This window comes from Zalophus californianus, chromosome 2, assembly GCF_009762305.2.
Source record: "Zalophus californianus isolate mZalCal1 chromosome 2, mZalCal1.pri.v2, whole genome shotgun sequence".
Classification (NCBI taxonomy): Eukaryota; Metazoa; Chordata; class Mammalia; order Carnivora; family Otariidae; genus Zalophus; species Zalophus californianus.
Genome location: NC_045596.1, coordinates 76,204,460 through 76,218,791, shown reverse-complemented (window position 1 = coordinate 76,218,791; position 14,332 = coordinate 76,204,460). Strand labels below are relative to the sequence as shown.

Sequence of the window (14,332 nt, the reverse complement as noted above, 5' to 3'; positions counted from 1 at the left end):
TGAGTCCCTCATCGGGCTCCCTGCTGAGCAGGGAGTCTGCTTCTTCCTCTGACCCTCTCCCCTCTCATGTTCTCTCTCTTTCATTCTCTCTCTCAAATAAATAAATAAAATCTTGAAAAAACCCACTATGCACAAGGAAAAGGATATATGGTATGGTATACAGAACACAGAGCTGGAAGCCAAACAACTTGGTAATGAAGCTAATTTGCTTTGTAACCAACTCTTAATAAATCATTTAATTTTTCTGAGGCTCAGTTTTCTCCACCTTAACACTGGGGAAGGATTAACTTTATTTTATATGGGTTACTAATAAATAAAAAAAGTACAAAAATAGAAAAATAAAAATAGAAAGATACATTCCCTACCTAATTAAAAAAATCTCTTTTCAAATATACCTTTGAAATATTTAATAGCACAACACCTGTGGCATATTTATTAAACCAAGATGCTATTTATCATCAAAATTATACAAGTTTAGAAGTAGAGGCTAAAGCAGTTAGTCAAGAAAAGAAGTTTTATTTTATTATTTTTAAAGTTCTCTCTGTCATTTATTTATGAAAAAAGTTTTGTACAGTAGGATAAAGTGGCAGACATTAACCTAGAACCCAATCATTTCTAGCCATTATTTCCTGATCTTACAGTAGCCATGAGAACAAGCCCCTAGAAGGAATTATGCTTGAGTGCTATAACAGGGAGAAAGGCTCTGATTAAGTCTTATTTCATATTACAAAACCCCCAGGTATATGGATGCTTGCTATTAAAAAGTCAAGCACAAAAAAAACATGACCCAGAGTGCTACCTTCAAAAACACTGGCATCCAGCTATCTGTATATACATACAGATTAAAAACCCTGGCGCTAAACAAAAACAAAAACAAAAACAAAACGGCACTACAAGAAAATAATTTCTACCATATATGTTGTCAAATGGCATCATATTTTTACTCAAAATGTGGAGGGATAAATGAAAACACACACTTTATGAAAACATACCCTTTCCTAAGAAAATTGAACCCAAGTTAAAAATTTCTTATGTACCCAGATAATGATTTTAAGTATCTATTTCTGCTGATGGCAGCTGATTGGCCTATATGCCAAACATATATGGAAGCAAGTGCAATGCCCAAGTGCAGACAAGCAGAACACACAGCACTGCTCACAAAAGATTCAGAGCAAGCAAACGGTTTTTCCAGCCACTGTCAAGATGTCATCATCAGCTAAAGCATGCAGCTTTATGTTCTTCAAACATATCTTTGGTAATTGCTATGTCAGATTGTCCCTGAATATCCTCAAAAAGTTGTGAGTATTTTAGAGTTGGTGTTTGCCATTACATAAACTAAGTTTTTTCAGTGTTTCAGCTAACCCTTCTCTCCATTTCAGAGAGGTGGTATGCATTTCTGTAGTAAGAATAGATATGTCTATAGTGTCAGTCCAGGGGTTCTGCTAAGCAAATTAAGGATTTCAGCTGACAAGGGTATGCAGAAACCATTCCTCAGCTACTACTAATCTTCTGATCTCCCTCAAGTCTACATAAGCCTGGATGAGAGCCTGGCTGGCTTGCTGGCTCAGCCAAGACATGACTGCTATGAGCATAAGCAATGGAGTTCTTCAATACTGCCACATTTGTGAACCCCTTCTCCACTTGCTCCTTGCTCTGGTAGTGCAGAGCCACGAGGTGGTGAACCAGATGCCTGTCACAGGCTTCATCCTGAGGGTCCAGCATGAGGAAGATCAAATCAAACCTTGATAATAACATGTGAGGTAGGTGGATATTACCAATGGCTGTTTTTTAGGATTCCATTGAGACTCAATAGAATTTGCCACTGCCAGGATACAGGTGTGTGCACTGAGCTGACAAATAATCCCAGCCTTTGCAATAGTCAGCCGTCCCATGACGTTGTGCAATGCTGATCTCGTATTTTCATTCATCTTCTCAAACTTATCAATACAGCAGATGCTATCTTCACTTAGGTCAAAGGCACCAGTCTTTAGGACCACCTGTCTCATCTCGGGGTCTTTTGTTACTTAACACTGTTAAGTCAGTCCCAGGAGACTGGGTTGTACATATACTGCAGAAGCTGGGACTTACTGGTCCCAGGGTCACCACACATCAAAATGTTGTTCTCAGCACAAAGTCTGTCCTTTCCCATACGACTAAAATCTTTCGTTTTTCTAAGGAGGAGCTGAAGCAAGATTCCCTTTTTTAAATCTTCACGTTCTTACATGCTTGGAGCTGAGACTGAAGCAATCCTCTCATAAATGCCTTGCTTTCTGTAAAGCTCCTTAAGCAACACCACATGCTTCTCTGAAAACAGTTCCCGTTCTGTATCTTCATCTGCTTCTTCATGCAGATGTTCTGCATCCATTTTCTGATAATAAATGCCATCAATGTGGGTTTTGTAGACAGACTTCACATTACTCACTCTTGAATTGACTCAGTAAGAACAGCTCGATAGATGTCTGTACTGTTTACTCTGTCCCCAGGTTGAACCTTGTCAACAAGATCATTGTGGGTAAAAAGGATGACTGCATGAAGCATCTGCCTTGCAGGCATATTTTCAGAAGACTCTTGAAGTTTGATCATCTGCTTGTCTGAGAACACAGAGTGGTTGTAGGTCAGCCCTCACCCACGTAGGGCTCAGCAATTCAGCCATGGCCCATTTCCACCAAGGCAGTGTGAGTGCACACCTGGCATTGCAAGAAAGATTTCTGCATCTTGGGAAGCAGGTGGGACATCCTAATCAACACGCCACTGATGGTGACAGACTGGTCAATGTCTTCTGAATTCAGACTCATGCAATTAGTCTTCAACACAGTGAATGGTCCTACTTAAATCTGATGTTGTATGACTGAGTCCGGTAACTGTCAAAGAATATCTCATTGACAACCATGTTAAAAGTTAAGATAACTTCCTGTGGGTGTACAGATTTTTGTCAAATGATTTTATGCAGTTTACACTTTAACATGGCTCCCCAATAATATTAATCACCCCATCATTGCACGTACAAACATCCAGCAATATCTACGGAAACACTGTCTTCTTCAGCCAGAGGGTCAATAAAACGTTGAAGAAAACCCCCAAATTTTCTTCACATGTTGCCATATTTACATATGTTGCTCAAATCACAAGTTTTTGGCCTAGAGACTGCTCACTGGCCACTGTATCCTGGGTTGCTGGCCCATCCCGCAAATTCACCTACAGACTCTGTTATAGACCCCACATCAGGCCTCTACTTTATGGGTGTGTCGCTAACACCACAGCTTGGGGTTCCTTCTACCCAAGAGCTGGAAGTGTCTTATGTCAGTGGTGAATTAACATTAAAATCAAGGTGAATAGTTGAAGAATGCATCAGAAGAGAGCTGGAAAATATGTCCTGCGTGGCAGGCTTCTGCAGGTCAGTTCCAGGTCAGGTTGGCATCAGCAGCAGCTCTCCTGTAGAGGTAGAATCCTTACCTCTACATCTCTGAGATGGAGATGACCTGGCATTCTCACCTGGAGCAGGAAAAGATGGCCACCTCTGAGGTACGTAAGGCTCTCGGGTGTACCTGACAGGTCATGTTCCCAGACAGCCCCAAGTAAAGAAGAGAAACGTGGAAGTACCTATCTTACCACTTCATAAAATACATTGTAAAGCTTCCATACAACAGTTTCCTGGAAACCACTGCCTCTCCCCCCCACACCCTCCATATAAATGTACTGGATATTTACAGTACTTATGTCAACTGTGTTGTTTCTTAACTTTTTGTCTCACCGCCCCCCTAAAAAGAATATAAATTAATTAAGGGACAGACCTTCATTCTTTCACTTGTCTCTTCACAGTGACACAGAGGCTTTGGAAAGTATACATAGCTAGCATGTCCTTAATATAGACATGCAGTGGTTACTTGAATGTAATTAAAAATTTTATCACTAGAATGTTCCAATTGTAATAAAGAGCCTGACCTCATTTGTGATGTTTGGCTGCTGATTTCTTTCTAAGCTTTGGTCTCCCTGTCCCCTTTGGCTCCACATCTGGACATGCCAATCAAGAAAGCTCATCCTGCACCTCCTTTGCTGACACCAATAGGAAATATAAGCCTTGAAAATCTCTAGCCCAAGTACATGGGAATTTTTCCCAGTCCCACCTCCTAGCCACTAGCAAAACCTGACCCACTCTTGCTGCCTGGCCCAAGCCAGCCTCGACATCCCTGAGCCCACTCTGCTCTCCTGGGAGTTCCTGTATGAGTAGTAATCTTTCAAATTTTCCTGGTGCATGCAGTATTATCAACTTTGACATCTGAATGGGATGACCAAAATACTCTTATGAGGCAAAGCAATATGACTGGGGAAAAAATAACTCCATTTTTGTCAAAGTCAATTTGAAATGTGAGACAACAAATAATGAAACTGAGCATGTGATTCTTGATGTCAGGGTTAGGTGTTCAAGCCCCATACTGGGCTGAGTTTACTTAAAAAACATAAGGAAACTGAATATCTGCAATGATATATATCATTCAAACTTAGTCTCTAAATACATAGAATGGATATACTCCTTTAAAAAGTGTCACTGGGCTGAAAGCTCACTGGGACAAATATACAAATATTCCCCCCAAAATAAATGTTATAATTATTATATTAAATAATTATTTTGACTATACATTTTCCAACAGCAACATTTCGTATAACTGAATTGTTCCATGAGAACCACCTACATATTATGGTGTGTCTATTTCCGTCCCCCTAATACTTTCACTAAATAAGTATCTCCTAAGCAAACTCCCAAATTATTATCCTGTTTTTGTGAGGAATTTTCAGAAGAATGAATATATTCAGGTTCCTGCATCCTAGCCAAACCATGAATTAATAAATTGGCAGGATCAGAATCATGTTCAACAACTTCCCTTGGATTCATACCTGCCAAATCTCTACATAGACAGATAGGGAGATCTTGGCAACACTTTGTGAGTTTAGATTTGACTTACTCATTTTTTTAGTTGAAATATCTTACTCTGCCAATATATTCAATGCATTTAATTCTCAAGCACTTCTGTTGATAAGAGTCTAAATTCTCATTAAAGCAATTCTTTCACAGAGAGGAAACATACCAAGAGAAAGGTCCAGGCTATTCTCCATTTGCAACATTTCTTTCTTCCACTTCCTGGTTTCTTGTACATGTAGTTCACTTCTAATGATAAATTTTTAATTTTTTCTCTGGCTTTTCTAAATACATTCATATTTCATTCGACTAGCTTTCTCTTTTTGTTTCAGGAGCAAAAGGCGAACACATCAGAGAGAAAAGGATGGGTAAAATAAGGAACATAAACTTCCAAATGTCTGTCTTCTTTGTGCAAAGGGTACAGGAGAAATTTGTTTGTTTTATTAATCATTTCATTTTAAATCCAAGAAGCTGTGTGAGACAAACGGAAAATGCCAGCGAGGATGACATGACAAAGAGGCTAATAAACCACAGAACCCTTATACCGGTGAGAGAGCTAAACAGCGTAAACTGCCTCCCGGGAACAGAGCACGTAGCTCAGCCAAAGCAGGTCACAGCCAGGCTAACCACTACACTGACACTGAGGAAGACGAATGCACCAAATATCTAAAATAGTTCACGAACTCTGCAAAATATTAACTGTTTAAGAATTATATCTTTTTTATAAGATAAATTAAAGATCATCTCCTCTAATGTCTTACCATGTATCATGTCATCGAAAAACAGTGAAGTCTTGTGCTTATTTTTTTCAGTTGATGGTACATTTTATAGAAAAAGAAGACCCCAACTATTTATACTTTGTGACAGGCCCCAGAATAAGTTGAGTATCTCTAATCCTAAGGGTATTAACAAAGGCAATTGAAAACATTTCAACTACTAACTTTATACTTGCATACAATTCCCTGAGAAGTAAGTAAGGGCTCCTTGTTTTATGCATGTATGTGACTTTCTGACTTTGTTTCTTAATTTTTTTTTAAATCAGAAAAAGAGAGAGTGAGAGAGTGAGTATAAGCAGGGCGAGTGGCAGGCAAAGGGAGAAGCAGGCTCCCTGCTGAGCAAGGAGCCTGATGTGGGACTCGATCCCAGGACCTTAGGATCATGACCTGAACTGAAGGCAGCCACTTAACTGGCTGAGCCACCCAGGCGTCCCTGACCTTGTTTCTTTTAATGTTTCATTTCTCTATTACACTGCCTTGTGCTTTGAATTGACAACAATATTGGTGACAAAAAAAATCCTTTTAAAAGATATCTCAACAAAAAATGACTTATTGTATCCCCTTTAGGTGAAAATTAAGGAGAGTGAAATGTTAATCAAAAGTTACCTTCTTCCTAGAAACATCACTAAAGGCAAGGGAAGCAAGAGCAAAAATGAACTATTGGGATTTCATCAAGATAAAAAGCTTTTGCACAGCAAAAGAAACAGTCAACAGAACCAAAAGACAACAGACAGAATGGGAGAAAATATTTGCAAATGACATATCAGATAAAGGGCTAGTATCCAAAATCTATAAAGAACTTCTCAAATTCAACACCCAAAGAACAAATGATCCAATCACGAAATGGGCAGAAGACATGAACAGACATTTTTCCAAAGAAGACATCCAAATGGCCAACAGACACATGAAAAAGTACTTAACATCACTCGGCATCAGGGAAATCCAAATCAAAACCTCAATGAGATACCACCTCACACCAGTCAGAATGGCTAAAATTAACAAGTCAGGAAACGACAGATGTGGGCAGGGATGTGGAGAAAGGGAAACCCTCCTACACTGTTGGTGGGAATGCAAGCTGGTGCAGCCACTCTGGAAAACAGTATGGAGTTTCCTCAAAAAGTTGAAAATAGAGCTACCCTATGACCCAGCAATTGCTCTACTGGGTATTTACCCCAAAGATACAAATGTGGGGATCTGAAGTGGTACGTGCACCCCGATGTTTATAGCAGCAATGTCCACAATAGCCAAACTATGGAAAGAGCCAAGATGTCCATTGACAGATGAATGGATAAAGAAGATGTGGTGTGTACACACACACACACACACACACACACACACACACACACACACAGAGGAATATTATGCAGCCATCAAAAAGAATGAAATCTTGCCATTTGCAACGATGTGGATGGAACTGGAGGGTATTATGCTGAGCAAAATAAGTCAATCAGAGAAAGACCTGTATCATACGATCTCACTGATATGAGGAATTCTTAATCTCAGGAAACAAACTGAGGGTTGCTGGAGTGGTGGGGGGTGGGAGGCATGGGGTGGCTGGGTGATAGACATTGGGGAGGGTATGTGCTATGGTGAGCGTTGTGAATTGTGTAAGACTGTTGAATCACAGACCTGTACCTCTGAAACAAATAATACATTATATGTTAAAAAAAAGAAGATGATAGTAGGAAGGGAAAAATGAAGGGGGGGAATCGGAGGAGGAGACGAACTATGAGAGACTATGGACTCTGAAAAACAAACTGAGGGTTCTAGAGGGGAAGAGGGTGGGAGGATGCGTTGGCCTGGTGATGGGTACTAAAGAGGGCACGTATTGAATGGAGCACTGGGTGTTATATGCAAACAATGAATCATGGAACATTACATCAAAAACTAATGATGTAATGTATGGTGATTAACATAACATAAAAAAAAAAAAAGTTACCTTCTTGATGGTCTCCAGCATGGAACGCCCTCCCTGCCAAGGCTTGGAGTTCTTTCTGATACACGACAAACTGGCCATGCTGTGCCATTTTCGGTCCTCCAGTTTTTTGTGAAAAGCATTAGCAAGCAAAAGCACTGTGTCATATATGTAAAGGTTTGAAATCTGAAAAGACATTAGACGGTAATCATTAGAATCATTGATGCCGACCATCAAGAATAAGGAGAAAATCATCAGCTCGGCTGTTTCCGTTCATGTCATAAATGGCTGGTTTACTGGGTTATTTATTAAGCAAAAGGTTTCTTTTTTTCATTTCCTGGGCAATTTCACCATTGACAATGAAGTCTTGTCTGATTGTATGCCTCAATTGGTTTTTCAGCTTATTTAGGTGTGAAAGAGAAGATAAAAAAGAAAAGTTTCGACAGAGGCAAGGCTGTTAGTGTCAGATTTTGATAATCACTGGCCCTCATTTCATCCTGAAGAGGTAAGGGTCTAAGAGCTTCAGATTGGAAGGGCAAACTGAATAATACATTTTCTGAATATGTCAAGTTTTTGCATTCTGATTATTCAGATGGAGAAATATCAACTCAATCTTACATATAAAATGAGTGTCATTGGTGCAAGGAAAAGGAAGTGGCCATCTGTGTATATGCACATGTCTATGGGGATTTGGTGATGAGAAAATGAGAGAACACGGCACCACTCATAAACATTACAATTATCAAGGATCTATACAAAATTATCTAGTTATACACAGGTATTGCAATTTATTAACATGACAAATACCATAAACTATTAACTGCGTGTGAATATGTGTTATATATATTAATGCTTTCTTCTTCCAAAGTAATCATGTCATTACCTTCCTTCTATATAAATTGAAAAAATGAATCATGAAAATTTTTGCTATGATCTATTGCACTCTTACACTTAACTCTTGCCAGAAGTACTATTCATACTGTCAATTATATAAGGTATTTATTTTTCAAAGAAATTAGAAATTATTTAGGAAATATAAACACCAAGAGATATCCAAACTCAATAAAAGATTTTAAATGTTGTATTATTACTTCTCTGAAAAAAAATAAGACACAAAGTAAAACAAATGAGAAATCAGTGTAGCTATGAAAGTTAAATCCATCTTAAAGTGTTTAAATTTCCTCAGACTTTTAAACGTATCTTGTTATCAGTTTTTTCTGAAAACAAAGGGGACAATTTGTTGATTGCCCTTTGTTTATGATTAATTATTAAGGAATCTTATGAAATTGTCTGCCCACATCACCGAATGGCACTAAATTTCAACTATTGGGATGACAGTTTAATATGAAAAACTGTTAATAAGCACTTCCTAACAGTGCCTAGGAGAATCTTAATCACTTGTGTTTATTAGGCATCACTTTATATGCATAGTACTTAGGGAAGGCAGGCCTTTCTTTAAAGAGACATGGACATTAAGGAGGGCAGGTGTTGTAATGAGCACTGGGTATGATATAAGACTGATGAATCACTGGCCTCTACCTCTGAAACCAATAATACATTAGATGTTAATTGAATTTAAATAAAAGAAATAAAATGATGTGACTTGAAAAAAAAAAGACATTGCATGCTCTTATGTACCATGTGAAACACCAGTTTGTTCTTTATAAGGAAATATTAAGGCAGGCTAGTCTCACCTTCACTTCCCTGTACCTCCCCCGCCAGATAATTACTAGAGAGACTAGGGGGCGTGGCTGAAATCTGCAATGAATGAAGACTTGAAGATAAAAGTAGTTGATGAATCAAAATTCAGTTTGATTTAGACTTCAAAGACCCAAAAGGAAAACCTTGGGACATTTTCTCAATAATCTTCAATAATCTGGCTTCTTTCAACCTTTCCTTGCTTCACTTCCTCAAACTTGCTTGCTTTTATCTCCCCAGCTCTCATTGGCTTCTCCCTCTGACTAACTGCTCTAAGTGTATACATGAAATGGTTGGGGTAACACTCTTTGATGTCTCTTTACCTTTCTCCAGCTACCTAACTTCTAATATTCAATTCACAGGTCCACAAGTTAGGTGAATCCTACCCTGACAATTTCTCAGGACTCTACTTGTGTCCAGGCTAATTGGGCAGTCTTCTTTAACTCCCATAATGCTCATGTTGCATGCCTCTATTTGCAACATATCATACTAGTAAGATTTTTTTTTTTTTAATTTGGTTTTCACACTAGAATATGAGTTCCTTCGGATAGGGGCTCATGGTAGTGCAAAGTCCCCTTTGCACTCTTGTTTCCCTTCTTTATTTCCTCCTGGCTTAGCCTAGAGCCTAGCATACATTTGGTTTTTGATAAATAGTTGTCAAATAAAAGAAGACAAAAGAAAAGAAAGTCAGGTTTAATATCAGGTATATCTGACAGAAGTCAAGATGTGAGAAACCTGGCAAATTGCGTTCCATCCAAATCTTGATCCTGCCATGGCACAGTGTCTTTTGCAAACTCTGAGGCATTACCTTGAGCATCCGTGCTGCTCCTAAGGGTGAGTGCCTTGTCCTTGATGTATGACAGGTGTTTTCGACAAATGACTGCCTCTCATTCCCACCTTCCAAACTATGGAATCGAAAGGGGGGTGATGACATTCTCTGAGATTTCTATTACCCCTTCTATTACTTCTTTCTCAGGGAAGTGCCTATCCTGTTTGCAGGTTCATGCTCTTTCCTATGCTACAGTCCTATTCTGCCATCACCTACTGGTCTCTTGGTCACTCTATATTCATGAGGTCTTTGACTCCCCTTCTCACAGTGATTCTCAACTATCTCCCTGCATTTAAAGAAAACGTCATTGCAATTTCTACTGAGATGATTTTGACTTCTATTCTGGCCACAACCAACACAAGTGACTATTTACTGGATGCAAACACATATCTCCTCTAACATCTTAAACTCCAATTTCCCCACCATCTGACCAATCATTTCTATCTTACTGTCGCTACACTTGTTTTCTGACTTAACTGAGCCCCCAGCACCCACCTCCTTTATAAGACAACCTTCCACGAGAGACTATGGACTCTGAGAAACAAACTGAGGGTTCCAGAAAGGAGGGGGGTGGGGTGATGGGTTAGCCTGGTGATGGGTATTAAAGAGGGCACGTTCTGCATGGAGCACTGGGTGTTATACGCAAACAATGAATCATGGAACACTACATCAAAAACTAATGATGTAATGTATGGTGATTAACATAACATAACAAAATTTTAAAAAATTAAAAAATGAAAGAAAAAAAAAGACAACCTTCTAATATTTGACAGCATCCATCACTTGCCCTGAAACATCCTCTTTCCTTCAATTGTTCATCATTTGGTATAATTTCTAGGCTGCTCATCATCTCAGCATTTTTCTTCTGTCCTTCTCTTATTTTTTGATGTTTCTGTTCAGAGTTTAGAACTCATAACCAACACATTATTGCAGATGTGATCTGACTAGGACAGAGTAGTATAAGGGGCTATCTCTCTTGATCTTAGCAAAATGCTCTGCTAAGGAGACCAAGATTACATTAAAATGGTTTAGAGCAAATAGGACTTGTGCAAGGTTCAAACAAAATTTGCCTTCATCTGAATAACTTTAAACAGCTGTCAGACCAGGTCTTATCCACCCAGAGTTCCTGTAATGATTTTGAACCTATCCTTTATCTCTTTGAAATTTCAACTTTTAGGTTTATTATTAGTCAGTGAATATTAATAATTTGGACCTTGATTATATAACACAGCATAAGCTTTCTCTCCTGGCTTTGTGTCATTTACAAATCTGATAGGCACCATTATTCACTTTTATTTGTGTAATGGTTAATATTTGAAAATGTAAGGTCCAAGAATACTATATTTGGATGACCATAGAGAGTTTCTTGCACTTCAAGAGTAGAATATTTATTATCATTATGGTTGAATATTCTTTTAGTTCCATAATTCCCAAGTTGAAGGTAAAAGAAGTTACGGATATTAGAAGTAACCACAGTTACAAAATATATCTAAGCCATGTTCTAGGCATATCAAATTTGCTCAAAGATTTGAAGAATAAACAAAGTGGCAAATTATTTGAAATATTACTTTTAATTTTAAAGAAACTCATAAGTTATAACTTTTAAGATAATGAGACTTTCATATATTTGAACTTTTTTCTTTTTCCTCTTCTTCTTTTTTTTAATCGGAAAACAGAATGTTTACTACCACCTTCTATCCTTAGGAGTCCTTTATTGAAATATTTGTGTGACATCAGCCTAGCTAGACTTTTTAATGCCTTCCTATAAGGATTCTACGAGAAAATTGGTCAAACACTACCTAAAAATCAATATGCAATAAATAGGTTTATAACATTCTCTCAATTTAAAAAATTAGTAAACAGGATTTAGTTTGGTAGTGCTTGCTTTTAAGGAGTCCTATTGTCATATCTGAAGTATCCCAAATCATGTATTTAATAATACACTCTACAGTTTATCCAAATATCAACTTTTAGTGTATTAAACTCTGTCAGAATCTTTTTTCTTCCCTTTGAAACTTGGAACAATATACCAACGTCATGTACGTGGGTCTTCTTCCCAAGTATATTTCTAGTATTTCTACTTATAATATTGTGATCATATCTACTGCTTTATTTACTATTCTAAAACAATTATTTGACCTCATTTTAATGCAGTAAGGCATACTCTTACCATCTCCAAACTCTGATCCTTATAAATGAGTGGTCTGCTTTTTAAAAATAACTTTAATTTTTCCAATTTGAAGACAATTTTTCTTAGATGGAGACAACAGAAGCAAAAAAAAAAAAAATGAACTTTTCTCTTTTCTCTCCATTAGCAGCCAGATTAACATTAGTTTCACCAAGCAGTGAATGGCTCACTTTTTTCTTGTTTCATATATTGTAAAAACTTTGTTTCTAGAGCTAAAAGTTTTCTTTAACATTTATTTTGCAACTTCAACTCACCCTTGATTTTAGTCTTTCTGGCACTAATTTAAAGATTTGGAAAACTTGTTTTTTGTTCTTTCTAAATCTTCTCTTTCTCTGTACATTAAATTAAGTAAAGCCCAGAGACCTCTACTGAGGCTTACCTGTACCCTCTTCTCCCCTGTTGTACTGATTATTGTGATTTTATAGTTTGGGTTTCTATTTAATAGTTGGGTCTCTATTTTTAGAGCTCACTTGAGTCATACTTTCATACTTTTACTTTTTCTGAGTTATTTTTAATATACCTTGCTGATAAGATAAAAATCTGTCTGTTATCCTATTTACCTGCAATTTTTTTTTATGGTCTCCAAGTTGAAGGTTACTTCTCTGAAGGAATCCCCTACTCCCAAATTTTTAAAACATATTTTTCTTGTTGCTTCCTCTAACTTCAGTGAGATAAAATTTTCACCAAGGGAAGCCTCTATATCAAATGCTCTGCTTTTAGTGGAACATCTTAAATTCAAAAGCCCTGCATTTAGATTCTTAATTATATAAATCTCCACATATAAAATTTCTTTCAGTTTTTCTTTTATATAGTAAATATTTTGTCAAAATCGATTATGTATAATAAGCAAGTTACTGTGTAATAAATCCTCAAAGAAAAAGTAATTTTCTTATTCCATCTGTGGGTTTGATGGGAGGAAGATGAAGGTGTGGGATAAAAGGCGTGGTGTTTCCTGTACAGTCTTAACTCATTATATAGGCCTGGGGATATGAAGAGAAAAAGAAAGAAAGAAAGGAAGGAAGGAAGGAAGAAAGGAAGAAAGGAAGAAAGGAAGAAAGGAAGGAAGGAAGAAAGAAGAAAGAAAGAAAGAAAGAAAGAAAGAAAGAAAGAAAGAAAGAAAGAAAGAAAGAAAGAAAGAAAGGAAGGAAGGAAGGAAGGAAGGAAGGAAGGAAGGAAGGAAGGAAGGAAGGAAGAAAGAAAGAAAGAAAGGAAGAAAGAAAGAAAGAAAAAAAGAAAGAAAGGAAGGAAGGAAGGAAAGAAAGAAAAAGAAAGAAAGAAAGAAAAAGAAAGGAAGAAAGAAAGGAAGGAAGGAAAGAAAGAAAAAGAAAGAAAAAGAGAGGGAGGGAGGGAGGAAGGGAGGAGGAAAACATTTGTTCCCTGATTTCAAGGTACTCATTAACTGAACCAGAAGAATTATGCTTTTAGGTGAATGTGCTTTAAAATACTGTGTTGTTACTTTCTGCTTTCCCAATTTGTACATTTCCTGCTACTTCCTTTCACAGGAATGGCCTTTACTATTTCAAAATTTTCTTAATCAAAATTCTTCCATTTTCTCCATTTAGAATTCTATTATTTTCGTATCAATCAGGCTCATGACCAATTAATATGAAAAGATGGGTCATTATAAGCACATAAGACTGGCATTAAAATTTAAACAGGCCTTGTTTAGGCTTCAGAGTGGCTTACTTTAACCATTGCCTTCTCCTTAATTACATTCAAAGCCATAAATATTCATGAAGAAGCAAAGCCATGTGGTAGGTGTGATGGAGGAAACAAGCAGACGTGTACTTCAAGGGATGTTATGATACCAGATCCTGGAGGAGACCTAGTCTCAAAGAGCCTAAAGCCTAGTAGGGAACACAAAGTTCTGTGGGCAATGGTCCTGGTAAATAGATGCTGCTCCTTACAATGGTAACAAGTATGAAGAAGTGGTTGGATAAATAGTAATTCATCTAAAAATAAAAATCCAAAGCTGACTAAAGATAGGGAAAATGTGGAGATGTCTTTCAAA

At 37.4% G+C, this 14,332-nt stretch overlaps 1 protein-coding gene across 5 annotated transcripts in view; it reads right to left on the bottom strand.

Annotated features, from left to right (window-relative positions):
* GRID2 (glutamate ionotropic receptor delta type subunit 2) overlaps positions 1-14,332 on the bottom strand; it is a 1,431,476-nt gene that overhangs the window by 543,208 nt on the left and 873,936 nt on the right. For all 5 annotated transcript variants that reach the window (XM_027599851.1, XM_027599852.1, XM_027599850.1 and 2 more), the window contains exon 7: positions 7,631-7,792. In XM_027599851.1, the coding sequence (XP_027455652.1) occupies positions 7,631-7,792 (162 nt within the window). The remainder of the gene's footprint in view (positions 1-7,630; positions 7,793-14,332) is intronic.